This window comes from Peromyscus maniculatus, chromosome 6 (genome assembly GCF_049852395.1).
Source record: "Peromyscus maniculatus bairdii isolate BWxNUB_F1_BW_parent chromosome 6, HU_Pman_BW_mat_3.1, whole genome shotgun sequence".
In the NCBI taxonomy this organism is placed as follows: Eukaryota; Metazoa; Chordata; class Mammalia; order Rodentia; family Cricetidae; genus Peromyscus; species Peromyscus maniculatus.
In genome coordinates, this window is record NC_134857.1 from 13,142,421 (window position 1) to 13,156,271 (window position 13,851).

The following is a 13,851-nucleotide window of genomic DNA, read 5'->3' on the forward strand; positions in this document are numbered from 1 at the left end:
GTCTCCCCGTAACTCAAGCACCACTGTCTAAATTCCCAGTTCCCGTGGGGCTTTATCCTAACTCTGACCTAATACGGCCCAGTGCCACAGGTAGGGGATAGAAGTCTGACATTATAGGCAGCTGAAGGGATCCGTGGCAATTCATTTATAAAACACCGTAGAATAGCGTGAGCATATTTTCCCTAAAACAACTCGTGGAGCAATGGACTTGTGTAGATGGGCAACTGGAAACCACATTATAGAAACAAAACAGAAGAAGACATCCCTGCCGCCTGAGGCTGAAGCAGGCCGTGGTGGGGTGGCTTCCAGGTACTTCTCCCGAGTGGGCGTCAGCCTGGGGGACACACCCCAGCCACCCCATCTGCTTCCTTCAGTCTCAGAACCTGGGACAACCCGAGTCACTCCAAGTGCCCCCCTTTGATTTCTCACCACTGGGCACATCTTCAGAACTGGGCTCCTTGAAGACAGCAGGCCTTTACCAAGACCTCGGTCTGTAAGGAACAGCGTGACTGACTGCCACCTCAGCAGCACCCAGACTCTTGGAAGCCCGTGCCGTGTGGACAGCACCGGCAGAGCTGGTCCTGTGGCCTCCTCACCGTGGCATTTCACAGCTGTTCCACACTGTCTCTGTCCCCTCCTCCTGTGCCAACTCCGGGTCCTGTGCTTTCCCACAGCCCGACCCCGTAGTCCACAGTGTTACAGCGGTCATGAAAAGTGACATGTGAATCGGTGTCAGGAGATGCTGGGTTTCCGGGGAAGGCGCTCGGTGTTTGTCCCAGACACTGTTTCTAACGGGGACTGTGTTACAGAAGGCTTGAACTCACACCCGTCTCGTTTTACAGCTGGTCAGTGGGAAGTGGCCTACAGTGGGTCTGCTACGGAGTACGTCTTCACCCACTTGAAACCGGGCACTTTGTACAAACTGCGCGTCTGCTGCATCAGCACCGGTGGGCACAGTCAGGTTGGTTCATCAGTGTGACGGCAGGCCTCTTGATCAGACCGGGAAGTGTCGTACCAGTGACACCAGAATACGCTGCAGTTTAAATGTGTCCTGTTGACCCTGCCTGCCCAGTGTCTCGTCTGGATACGGAAACCGTCTTTCCACTTACACTTACCCAGATGATTCTCTGCAGCATTCTGATGCATTCGGGTCATTTGTCATTTGGATGACTGAGATAGTTACATCTGGGAGATGAAACTTGTTAGGATTTGCATTAACTAAATAAGGGAGATCCCAGTCATTTCAAGGAGGAAAATATATAGGCTAGAGTCAAGACCTGCAGGGCTGTGCTGGTCTGTTAGCACAGCTCTGCAGGTTCTTTACTGCCACCTGCTGGGAGACTACTGCAAAAACAATATAAATCTGGTGATGGCATTTCTGCTGTTGGGTGATTAATTTCCAGTGGAGGTCTGCAGGCAGCAGTCATGTCTCATCTCTGTCTGTTTGACTGTAGACGAGCCAGGTGGCATGTCAGAAGACTCAGTTTCTACCACACACAGTGCTCAGAGGTTCGATATAATCTAATAAATGCATGCAAGTACTCTTGAAATAGGAGTGTGGGTGTAATGTTGACATTCACGAAAGAGGCACTGTGATAGAAGTGTTTTCACTGTAGATGATGTAAAAACCATTAATGATAAGAAAGAAACATGGTACCTAGTCACCCAGTAGCAGATTGATTATTAAATATAAGGCTTGCCCTGTATAACACTTTCCTGAATTTTACACACACACACACACACACACACACACACACACACACACACTCACACACACACACTGCCCGTGCATAGCGTAGCAGTTCCTCAGTGTCTAGAGCTCCAATCTAGACATACTCCCTCCAATTAGAACACTCTTATACAGTGCTGGGGCTGCCCGGAATGCATTTTTCGGAGTATATGCAGACCAGAGCCGTAGCGCATCAGTGATGCCTCCCTGTGAGGGCTGTGTGAGTCAGCATATGCATTCCTTGGAGGCAGAGAGGTCATTCCCCACACATCACTGCTCTGGGAAGAATTGGAGCTGTCTGGCCCTGCCACCAGCCTTACACAGCCAGATCCCACGATAGAACTACTGTGAACATCAGTCTTGGTGGGCACGTGCTCCCTTTGGCCGCTCCTCTGCCATTTCTGTGACTGGCTGGCCATTTAGGGTACCATTCTTAACTTTATCCAGCTGCTGTTTTGTGTTCTCTTGCATCCTCATGAAGGGTCTTTCTAATGTTGGTGTAACAGGAAATAAGTGTGCTTAGGGTGATCTGACATGAGAGAGAGCCACGCTTGTTATAACCAGCATTGTATGCGATGAGAGCGAGCCCACCCTTAGACGTTCAGCCAGGCGTGGCCCCTCCTGAAGAGTTCAATCCATGGCCGGCACACATCTGTGTAACTCCTTTTGGTCCCATTTCCAGTTGTGACATAGAATTAGCCTGGTAGATAAGATGTGAGCACTTCACAGTAACTAAGCAATGGTCTCTCCGGTGTTTCTCCCACAGTGTTCTGAAAGTCTCCCTGTTCGCACACTAAGCCTTGCGCCAGGTCAGTGCCGACCACCGAGGGTTTTGGGTAGACCAAAGCACAAGGAAGTCCACTTAGAGTGGGGTGAGTGAATGAATCTTCATGTTGACCTCAACCAGGACAGTGGGAGATAAAGACACAGTGCTTCGTCTCTGGGCTCCAGCGCTTCCTTCTAAAGCTGTGCTACCCTGTTGGCATACCTGTGTTCTCTGTGACCTGGGCACCTCGGGGCTCCCTCACCCCACACCCTTCAACTGCTCATGCTCCCATCCCCGCGGGCGCTGCACGTCCTGTTGCTACTCTGCCTTTCAGAGGTCACATTTCTAGAGGAAGTTCCGGAAGAGGTGCCTTGTCCTGGATTGTTCAGCACGTGAAGAAAATGTGCAAAATTTAGAGACTGAACTAAGAAATGGTTCAGAGTAGCATCAGATTCCTCAGCAGGGCCTGGTGTTTTCATGGCATTGCCTCGCACTGTTCCGGTGTGCACATTGCAAATGTAGATGTGGAGAACATTAGCAGACATTTGGGTCGCCACTTACGTCTAGAGTGTAATAAAATAACAGGCCAGTTTGGGGTCCTGCAGACCTAGTGTGACATCTGACATTGAAGAGATTTTCCCTTCCCTCCTTCCTATCCTTTTCTCTGTGGAAGTGTGAAGGTTTGCCAAGTGCTCCTGTTACTCCTGGGTTCTTTTTAATGTAATGGAACATTTAAATGAATTTGCGTTGGTTAGTTTGGATCATTCAAAAGCTCTTTCATTGTTTTGATTGGGAGGCTGCTCTTGTCATAGAAACTCAAAAGACACACCGCCTACATACTTGAAAAGTAACGACAGAAAATCAAATGTAACTCAGTCAGCTGGAAATCCAGAAAATTCAGGCTGAAGAGATGGTTCCGTGGTTAAGAGAACACTTGCTGCTATTGCAGAGGACCCGGGTTCAGTTCCCAGCACCGGCATTGTGTCTCACAACCACCTGTAGCTCCAGTTTCAGAGGTTTCACTGCCCTCTTCTGGCCTCTATACACAGTGCACACTCATACACACACACACACACACACACACACACACACACACACACACACACACACAATGAAATAAAGTTAAAAAAGGACTCCAAAAAAATGCTCAAAGATGAAAAAATGTTTACATCCTCAGATGTCCCTGCATCTGAACGTGGCTGCGAGGTCTCCGAGTACAGCGTGGAGATGACGGAGCCTGAAGACGTAGCTTCAGAGGTGTACCACGGGCCTGAGCTGGAGTGCACGGTCGGCAACCTGCTCCCTGGAACTGTGTATCGCTTCAGAGTGCGGGCTCTGAATGATGGAGGGGTGAGTGTGAGGTGACTCCCACCTGGAGCACAAGTGCCTCTTCGGGCCCCTGGAGTTCCTCAGGAGTGTGTCCTAGGCTGACAGTCGCTGCGCTGTGTATAAGGTCCTGTCTGAGAAGCCATGCTGTCACGGTTTCCTGCTGGCCCAGCACTACAGAGTTTCTGTTTCTCTCAATCTTTCCATGAAGATTGTGTGTGTGTGTGTGTGTGTGTGTGTGTGTGTGTGTGTGTGTGTGTGTGTGTGTGTGTGTATGGGTATGCATGTGTGTGTGTGTGTGTATTTGCGCATGTGTTTGATAATTCATGAAAGAATTTCCCATTTTCTCAGCAACTTCATCGGTTGTAGGAATTAGTCCTAGTAAAAGTTCTCTAGGGGAACTGGGGAGACTGAGTCAGGAGAGCATTCGTACACACTGAGTTAGAGCCCGAGACCTCCATTTTAAAAAGCTAGGCATGAGGGAGCACACTTGTAATCTCTGCACTGGGAAGGCAGAAGCAGGAGGATTCCTGGGGCTGGCTGGCCAGACAGTCTAGCCTGCCTAGTGGGGTCCAGCCCTGTCTCAGAAAGCCAGGTGGAAGCAGAGGTTATCTCCTGTCCTCCACACATACACACATGTACATGGACTGTACACACGTGAATGTACACACACCCCAGAAACATATTGTCTATGCCTCGAGGTGCTTAGTTCTGGACAAGTAGGGTGGGGCCTGAGGAGGGGGCAGCTTACTGGTTTTTTATTTGATTCCTCTGCAAACTCTACAAGTCTCCTCCTCCTGCCCTTTTGTTCATCTGGTATAGGGGGGCGCTTGGAGTGGGGGTCAGAAGTTGAGAGGATATGTCTCTGTATTAAATCCACAGAGGTATTGTTCTTTTTTTTTCTTGAAGTGGTAGAGTGATGTGGATTTTAAGGACATAGGAGGAGTAGGGGGCCCACAAAGAGTGTCAGAGATGAGCACAGATGTAAGAGGATAAGGTGATGCCAGAGGCCCCGAAGCCTCAGTGGTACGTGCAGATGAGTTCAATGAAAGTCGTTGCACTTCATTAATTGATGAAATTTATTTAAAAAGAAAAAAAGGCCAATTCACAATATGTGTTGATCATTGACAATATGAAGAAAAGACATGTCACGTGAGGCCCAAGGACATTCGGAAAATACATTACAGCAGTGTTACTTTTCAAAATGGAAAATACAAGTAACCAGCTGAGCGTGGTAGGCATACCTGTAAATCCCAGCATTCAGAAGACTGAGGCAGGAGCATCATGGGTTCAAGGCTAACCATGTATGGCAAGATCTTGTCTGAAAAAAGGAGGGGGATGCCAGCCGCCAGGACACAGAACATTAGGTAGAATTTGTATTCAGTTGTATTATGATGCTGTTGGCTTCCTTTATTGTAAGGTTTTAGATCCACGCCCATGCAGAGACCATCCTCTCATGCAAACATATGTCTTCTTCTCTTTCAGTACGGGCCCTACTCTGATGTGTCAGAAATCACCACGGCTGCAGGGCCCCCGGGGCAGTGCAGAGCACCCTGTCTGTCCTTCACGCCTGACGGATGCGTGTTGGTGGGTTGGGAGGTGAGTCGGGTACATCGCTTCCGTGGCTTCTGCCTTCACCCCCAAACACTAAGTTGATGGTTGGTTGCACCATTTCCAGTTGTGGAGGTGGTCAGAGGTGAGAGGAAGCCAAGTGTCACCCTCTCCTTTATGTGCATTGGACCACCCTGGGGCGTGTTGGCTCCTCTCAGTGAAATGACTGACTCCAAACGTGTGCCTTGCAGAGTCCTGAAAGCCCTGGAGCCGACATCTCTGAGTACAGGTTGGAATGGGGTGAAGATGAAGAATCCTTAGAAGTCATTTACCATGGTCCAGATACCTGCTTTGAGATACAAGATCTCTTGCCTGCTGCGCAGTATTGCTGCAGACTACAGGTAGGTGACTATTCAGGGATTCCCTGACAGGTACTTCAGGAACCCAACCAAAGGCTGTAGGGGAGGGCTCACAAGGAAAAAGAATCCTATGTGCACTGGGAGATGATGCCCTTGGAACAGTACTTGCCACACAGACATGGAGGCGTGAGTTCAGACTCCCCATAGGCACATAACAGCCAGGTGTTAACAGTACTTGTCTGTGACCCCAGCATTGGGGTAGATAGGCAAGATACAGGTGAGCTCCAGAGACCTTGTTGGGCAACCACTAGCCAAACTAGTAAGCTCCACTTTCAGTGAAAGACTGTCTCAGAAAATAAGATGGAGAACAGAGGAAAAGACACCTGATAGTGACCTGTACCCTGCGCGCGCGCGCACACGCACACACACACACACACACACACACACACACACACACACACACGGCACATCTGCACATATAAACAGCTCCATACACACATACCAAGTGCTTGCTTTGGTGGTTTACAGTTGATTTCACTTTCCTAGGAGGTTATAACCTGTAAGAGCAAAACCAGATTCTTCTCTGCTCTTCTCCTCAGTAGCAGGATCTTCCACACTGGTTTTCAACACACTGGACAAGGGCCTAGACCCACAGGGAAGCTCCCCAATTCCTCAAGGAGATGCACGTGAATTCCACTTGTGTGGGAAGTGGCCTGGGACTGGCACACAGACAGGAAATTCATAGACACACCAGCTGTTAACTGAGCTATAAACACAAAACAAGTATTCCAGTCATTTGAGCTAGTCTCCTGCCTTAGTTTCTTTCCTGTTGCCGATGGAAGGGAGAAGGAGTTAATCTGGCCCGTGGCTTAGGTGCAGTGAGGACAGCATGTCAGGAAATGGAGGCAGCAGGGCCTTGAAGCAGCGGGTCATAGTCGCATCCAGTCAGAAAGCAGAGTGGTGACGGTCATGATACTCAGTTCCCTTTCTCTGTGTACACAGTCTAGGGTAGCACCAGGAGATGGCACCACGCAGGCCTCCCCACCTCGCTTGTTAACGTAAATCCGCCCTCACAGACATGCCAGAGGCCATTTCCCAGGGGAGGTAGCCTGTCACGTTGACCATCATAGGAAGACCAGACACAAGGCTGCTCACCTCCAAGCTTCAGTTTGGGAGCACAAGCAGCGTTAGGCAGGAGCCAAGGGTCCTAGCCTGCCACTAGGAGTGTTGATTGTCACAGAGTCCCAGATCAGGAGACACAGAAGGTTCAACAGCTGCACTTGTGTCCCTTAAGGCAGCCCGCCTCCGAGCACATTTAGATTTCAGCAGACAAAGAAAAAGATGGCAAGCTTACGTTTCCGCCTATGTTGGGCCCTGCAGCAGGTGGCGTGGTAGACATACCTTAACATCCCTGGCCTTGTTATGGAAGATAATCCTTTTGTAAGTCAATTTTCCAGATCAGCCAAGGCTTTTCCCTTGACTTTGGAAGCCTGCCTCGTCTTAAACATTTCTCATTAAACACCTTCCTTGGCGGTGCCCTTCATCCCTGTGTGCATGGACCACCACCACCTCGTCATTAGCGCTTTGTCAATGAATCTGTGCCGTACCACATCATCTGGTCTTCGTGTCGGTGAGGCTGAGGCACAGGAAGAGGGTACACTGAGGACACATGGGACCAGGCCAGGTCCTGACACAGAGCTGTCTGCGGTCCCGTTAGAGCTCGCCGCCCGCCCTGTGCTTCCTCAGCTCAGCTGTCTTATTAATGTGTCCTCTCTTTCCTGGAGGATACATGTTGCCACTCAGTATTGGCTTCCCCAGACTGTTTTTAAGAGTGATAAAATAGAAGCTGCATAGTAGCCCCGTTTCTGGGTTAGCAGCCGGAGGTAGAAGATGTTTTTAAATGTCTGAGCTTGTCATGGGATGAACAGACCCTTTGAAAGGAGTCTCGGCACTTCTCACAATGCCACCCCTCTCTTCCAGCATTGCTTAGTTCTTGGTATCTGTGGACCACATACAAATTGCAAATTTCAGCCACTTGACATTACTGTGTGGTCAAGCCAGCCCTGGATATTCTTTTGAATATTTGACTTTCCAAAAAATCATTTTTCATAAATACTTTTTTTCTTAAAAGTTTAAAACATTGGTTTGTTTTGCTCAGGAATGTTTGTCTTGTTCCTTGGGGATATGTTAGTTAAGTGTCTTGGTTAGTGGTAGGACCATCCTTGCTAGGCCTTGAATTCAGTCCCCAAATGTCCCCAAACATGAGCACACACAAAAGAATTACCAAATAAATATTCACAAGAGATATTTGTGCTTCATGGCTGTAGTATTGCTTAGTAAATGATGCTTTTAAGTTTCCTTTGAAAACTTCGACTCAGAAGTGTGTGAACCAAGAAAGAGTACAGCTGAGCCTGCATAGGGAGGTAGGGCATTGGACAGAATCCTGAGATAGAAGAGAGCATTGTTGGGAAACGTGGTGAGGTTTGAATTAGGCCTTGGGTGGTTAGTAGTTCAGTACCAAACATAGTTTCTAGATTGGTTTTTCTTTTTAATTTTTTTTATTTATTTTTGTTTTATATGCATGGGTGTTTGCCTGAATGCTTATCTGTGTATCACATGCATGCAATGCTCACATAGGCCCAAAGAGGTTCGATAGTTACAGATGGTTGTGAGCTGTCACGTGGGTCCTGGGAATTGAACCCAGGTCCTCAGGAAGTGCAGCCAGTGCACTTAACTGCTGAGCCATCTCTCCAGCCCCAAGTGCCTGTTTTGATCATTAGTTTCTGGTGTGTGAAATGAGGGTATTAGAGGAGGCATGGTAAGAGCTGTGCAGAAGTTAGCTTTCCTGTAGCTCTCCTGTGAGTCCAAAGCTAGCTCAGAATAAAGAGCGTAGAAAAGGTTGGGAACTGTTGCTCTGTTTGTGGTTTTCGCAGCTGGAAGTTAAGATGCCTACTGTTGGCCTGTGTGACTTTACCACCGCTTCACCGGTACGGTCTGGACAGTCATTCAGTGGCTTGGCATCGCCAACCCATGTGACCGCTGAGGCGGTTAAATGATGGACTCAAAGTCTGAGCAGAGCTCCGACTCTAAAAGCCACCTTGCTTCCCTTCTGCTGCGTGGTGATACAAAGCCTTTGCAGAAAGCACCCCTGGCTTCCACTGATCTTAATTCTTCAAGTCTTTGTGATAAATTTATGTCTAAATAAACTCTGTGGTTCTGTTCGAGTGTTCTCAGAGATGTTACATTGAACCAGGCACACACATAAATGAGCTCTGTCTGTGATAAGCGTGATGATGAAGTAGGATGCTCAGCAAGGGCGTGCAGAGAGGTCTGAGATGAACATTGTCTGGGAGAAAGGACACAAGGGTACAGGTGCTGAGGTGGATGTCTGTGAGGACAGCAAGGAAGTCGGCTGAGCCAATGAAAGTGTCAGCGACCGAGGAAGTGCGAGTACTAACGGCGCTTTTGAAGCGCGGTAGGCGCACCAAACAGGGTCTCTGTGTGCATCTGTAGTAAAAGGGGCTGCCGTCTTTAATCTGAAGAAGATGGAGGCTATTGAAGGCTTCAAACTAAAAGTCCTGGAGGGAGAACAGTGGCTAAAAGCACTTGTTCTTCCAGAGAACCCAAGTTCGATTCCCACCACCCATGTCAGATTGCTCACAGCCACCTGTAACTCCAGCTCCAAGACCGCATGGGTCACCTGTACATGTGACATATACTCAGACACATACACATGAATAAAAATAAACTAAAAACAAAGTAGGTCCTGACTTGTGTATTATCATGTCCTTCTAATCAGACTTCTGGGGTAGGGTCAGTGCAGTACCACGGAGGGTTATCACATTAAGTGGAGAGAAGGTGCTTGGGCTAGGGAGACTTCAGAGAGTCTGATGGGCAGGACATGGGTGATTGGGAAGCAGGTGTTCCCAGGAACTCTGGATGTACCCTGGACAGCTGGCAGGCAGGGGAGGATGGCAGGAAATACGGTGAGGTTTTAAAGGAGGAATAAGGTGGGACTGAGGAACCTACTGGATGTTCACGTGCCACCCTAGACATCAGGGCAGAGGTGGAGAACAGTTAAGGATGACCCCTGACCTCCTCATGCAAATGCATGTACACATATGAGTGTACACAGACACACACACACAAAGTTAACATTTGCTATATGGAAGTGTTGGCATGTGCTGATGGTGTCATGTGACTTGGCTACACTCTTCTGTTTTCCAGGCCTTTAATCCAGCAGGTGCAGGGCCGTATAGTGAGCTTGTCCATTGCCAGACACCTGCCTCTGCCCCTGACCCTGTGTCCACGCTGTGTGTCCCGGAGGAGGAGCCCCTCGGTGCCCACCTGGACTCGCCCTCCGTGTGCCTTGTACTGAACTGGGAAGAGCCGTGCAATAATGGATCTGAAATCATCGCTTACAACATCGATCTCGGAGACACTAGCATTACTGTGGGCAATACTACCACACACGTGATAAAGGACCTCCTTCCAGAAACTACATACCGGTGAGTGCACAAAGCTTGTGTAAAAACCTGGTCCACAGTGTCAGTTCCAGGGCTGAAAATCCTTCCAGAGACTACACGCTGGTAAGTGTAAAACAGTGGTGTGAAAAACTAGCCCATAGTCATTCCAGAACTGAAAATCCTTCCAAAGCTACTATGTTCCAGCCTTCCTCTTTAACGGATTTGAAATATACTAAATGAAATATAGCTTTAAAGCTCATATTGCTCTAATATGATAAAGTGATAAATTCCCATAATTCCTGGCTTCTGAGGGAGAATTTCACCTCACACATGAAATCACTTTCCCTTCCTATCTCCTTGGTTTCCATTTTCCTTCATGTATTTTTTCTGTGATTTATCTGGCTGCATACTCCATCCGCAACCACATTCCTGACAATCTTAAAGCCAGGCACCCCCATTCTGCTGGCTCCCCAGAGCAGACACAGGGGTCCCAGAGCGCATGTCATAGAGTTCACTCTGAATTCCACAAAGGGGCAGAGAAAAGTGACATCACATACCACGTGTAACATCAGCTAACATGGGTAATCCCTTCTTGCTCTGAGTTCCTCATACTGGGGGGAGAGACTTCCACTTGCCCACTGTCTCTCCTGCCTGGCCCTTCAGACTTTCAAAACACCTAGCACTCTCTCCAAGTCAACATAAGTCAGGCAAAGCCTCAAGTGCAGCCAGCAGGACATCTCACTGGGAGAGACCCAGAGAGCAAGTCTTGATAATCACGTGTGGCCCTCGGGGCTCCTGCTCTCAGACTCTGGATTGGCAGGTGGTGGGGAATGCTGACTCAGGCCAGGTCTCCTCTGTGTCCCGTTCCCCTGTAAGAAGAGGAAAACAGGATGATTTCCCAGGCAGGTATCTGGTAAGGACTAAATAAGCAAATAATTCCAATGCTTACAATTGAGCCAGGAGTGGCACAGTTGGTGTCCAGCAATCGGTCACGTCGAAATCCTCTTCCAACAAAACTGCTGCTTCCTGGGGGCTGGGATGGCGGAAGGGAGCAGCCAGACTGCTCATATTCTGCACTACTTTCTCATTCTCTAGTCTGAGTTTGTGAGCACATGTGGATACACTTGTATGTATATGCGTGCATGTATGTGCATGCGTACATATCGAGTGTGTGTATGTACACATGTATGTGCCTATGTGTACATGCTTATAGAAACCAGAGGGATCTTTGAAGTTATTCTTCCTCGGGTGGTCCCACCTTGGTTCATTTGGCTTTGAATGGTTTGTTTTTTGTTTGTTGTTTTAGTTTTAGTTTGATTTGGTTTAGTTTGAGACTGTGTAGCCCTGCCTGGCCTGGAACTCAATATGCAGACCTGTTGGCCTTGAATTCAGACATCCGCCTGCCTCTGCCTCCCAAGTGCTGGCTCCTCCCCCCACCTGGGGCTGGCTGCTTAGTCTCAGGTGGCTGGCCTGTAGTTGTAAGTTTTCTCTGGTCCAACCTGGCCCCACGGTCCCTCGGCTGCTTATAAAATAATTATTCAGAGGCTTAATATTAATTACCAACTGCATGGCCTATGGCCGACTTCTTGCTGGCTACCTCTATCATCTTAAATTACTGCTGGCATCTCCCCAGACTCCTCCTTGCCATAGGCCAAATCAGCTTATTTATTAACCAATGGGAGCAGCATATATTCACAGCATACAGAAAGACATCCCCCAGCACTGGCCAGTGAGTCCAAGTCCACGCCCATCTCCACCTCCCCATTGCTGGGATTACAAGACACAGCCATCACTTGGCTTTTTTTACATAAGTTCTGAGACTCGAACTCAGTTCCTGATGCTGCAGGACAAGCCATGTGCTCGACTCTTCTTGCTATCCCAGAAGCTGAAGAAGGAGGCAGCTCAGCAGCTGTAAGGTCCAGATGCTCCATCCTGGCGTTTCCGATCATCCACCTCTCATTTTCCAAATACCTCTTTTCTGCGTAATTCAAAAGCCTGTTTTGCTTTTCAGAACAGCGACAGCATTTTCCTTGTTTGTTTTATACATGCTTACTGCTGAGCGCCCTCTTGGCCAGTGTGCCTGGCAGGTTTAGAGAGCACTTGAAGATCTCAAGCACACTTAAGCGACAGCTTTGGAGAACAGGTGGTCAGCAATGAAAGGAGCATTGCACACACGGAGGTCCGTGGTTCACTGTAGTAACACTAATGGAAGCAGGTGGCACTAGTGACGTCTGGGCTGTGGCTCAGTCCTTGCTTAGAGTGCATGCAGCCATGGGGTCCATGCTTAACCCTTAGACACACACAAAAGTAGGACCTGGGGTCAGAAGTGAGCAAAGGGGAATATGGCTGGTGAGGGGCTCAGCTGGTGAGGTGGTTGCCTCTGGAGTACATCTGCATACTGTATACAGAAGTCTAGTCAACACCTAGCTGTCCGATTCTACGTTTCAGAAACAATTATAGCAATTATAGTGAGCCCTGGCAATGACTGTTTCAGAACAAATCTAAGAGCTTAATTTTGGTCTGGTCAACTTTCCCTCACTTTTTTCTATCCCATAAGTTGGTTAAAATACAGGCAAGATGATCACCATGTGTGAGGTGTAGATAAAGAACTTGCGTCTTTATTTTTATATGTGTCTTGCCTACATGTATGTCTGCACAATGTACATGTGATGCCCACCAATCCGCTGAAATTTTAGACAGTTTTAATCCTGAGACTAGAACCTGGGTCCTCTGGAAGAGCAGCCAGTGCTCTTAACCACCAAGCCATCTCTCCAGCCCCCTGTGTTTATCTGTGAGTATAGGAGTTGCCTGTCATTCTCTCTAGACTGTGCATCTGTAGTGACCCCTTGGGACAGAGAGCGGAGTTCCAGCACACCTGTCTCCTGGTGCTGTGAACACTGCCCAGTAAGGGTTTGTTGGCACAACCTGCATTAGAAATTGGACTGGAATTAAAAAGCAATTGTTAAAAGTATTATATTTACGTTTAGAACTGTATCAGAAATTAAATTTGTGCTTTGGATTGAAGAGAAAAAATGGAAAACAGATTTCCTTTGCATGTGTCCTGCCAAGTAGAGTCACAGACCATAAGCAGAGAGCGGCTTGGGGTCAGCTGGTGACACCCGTCTTGTCCTGGACATGAGCAGTTCCATGACAGGGCAGTGGTCCAGCTTGGGCTGGCCAGGCCGTCCAGCTCGCCCCTTGAACTTCATCAAAGCCTGCTCAGATCTAAAGGCACTTCTCAAGCAGTGCTTCTCAGGAGTGCTGTCCAGGGTCAGCAGCACCAGTGGAACTCCGGGAGGAGGTGCAGAAGATCAGGTCTCACCCCGGGCCTGGGAAATCGGTGAGGTAACCCAGGCTCAGAAAAGTAAAGACGGGAGGCCCCGCTCAGGAGTGGGTCTTGGCTTCTCCGGCTTATGTGGGAGTGAGTGGGCAGATGCCAGCACACTGGAAAGGGGAGAGACTGCCCGTGTGGGAGGGGACTGAACACATAACAAAAGTGAAGGGGAAGATACTGGGGGTACGAAAGTTTGGGCAGGAAGATGGACAAGCAAAAGCAAGTGTACATGCTGCTTTGCATGCAGAGAAAGGATAAGCTCGGCATGGTGACACATGCCTTTCATCCCAGCACTCAAGAGTTGGAGACAAGTGGATCTC

General features: G+C 48.6%; 1 protein-coding gene across 9 annotated transcripts in view; it reads left to right on the forward strand.

The window, feature by feature from the left end:
• The window catches only part of Fndc3b (fibronectin type III domain containing 3B), a 305,735-nt gene that overhangs the window by 261,246 nt on the left and 30,638 nt on the right, over positions 1–13,851 (forward strand). For all 9 annotated transcript variants that reach the window (XM_076573956.1, XM_076573957.1, XM_076573959.1 and 6 more), the window contains 6 exons: positions 843–961; positions 2,496–2,601; positions 3,673–3,845; positions 5,307–5,420; positions 5,624–5,773; positions 9,959–10,239. In XM_076573956.1, coding sequence (XP_076430071.1) covers positions 843–961; positions 2,496–2,601; positions 3,673–3,845; positions 5,307–5,420; positions 5,624–5,773; positions 9,959–10,239 — 943 coding nt within the window. The remainder of the gene's footprint in view (positions 1–842; positions 962–2,495; positions 2,602–3,672; positions 3,846–5,306; positions 5,421–5,623; positions 5,774–9,958; positions 10,240–13,851) is intronic.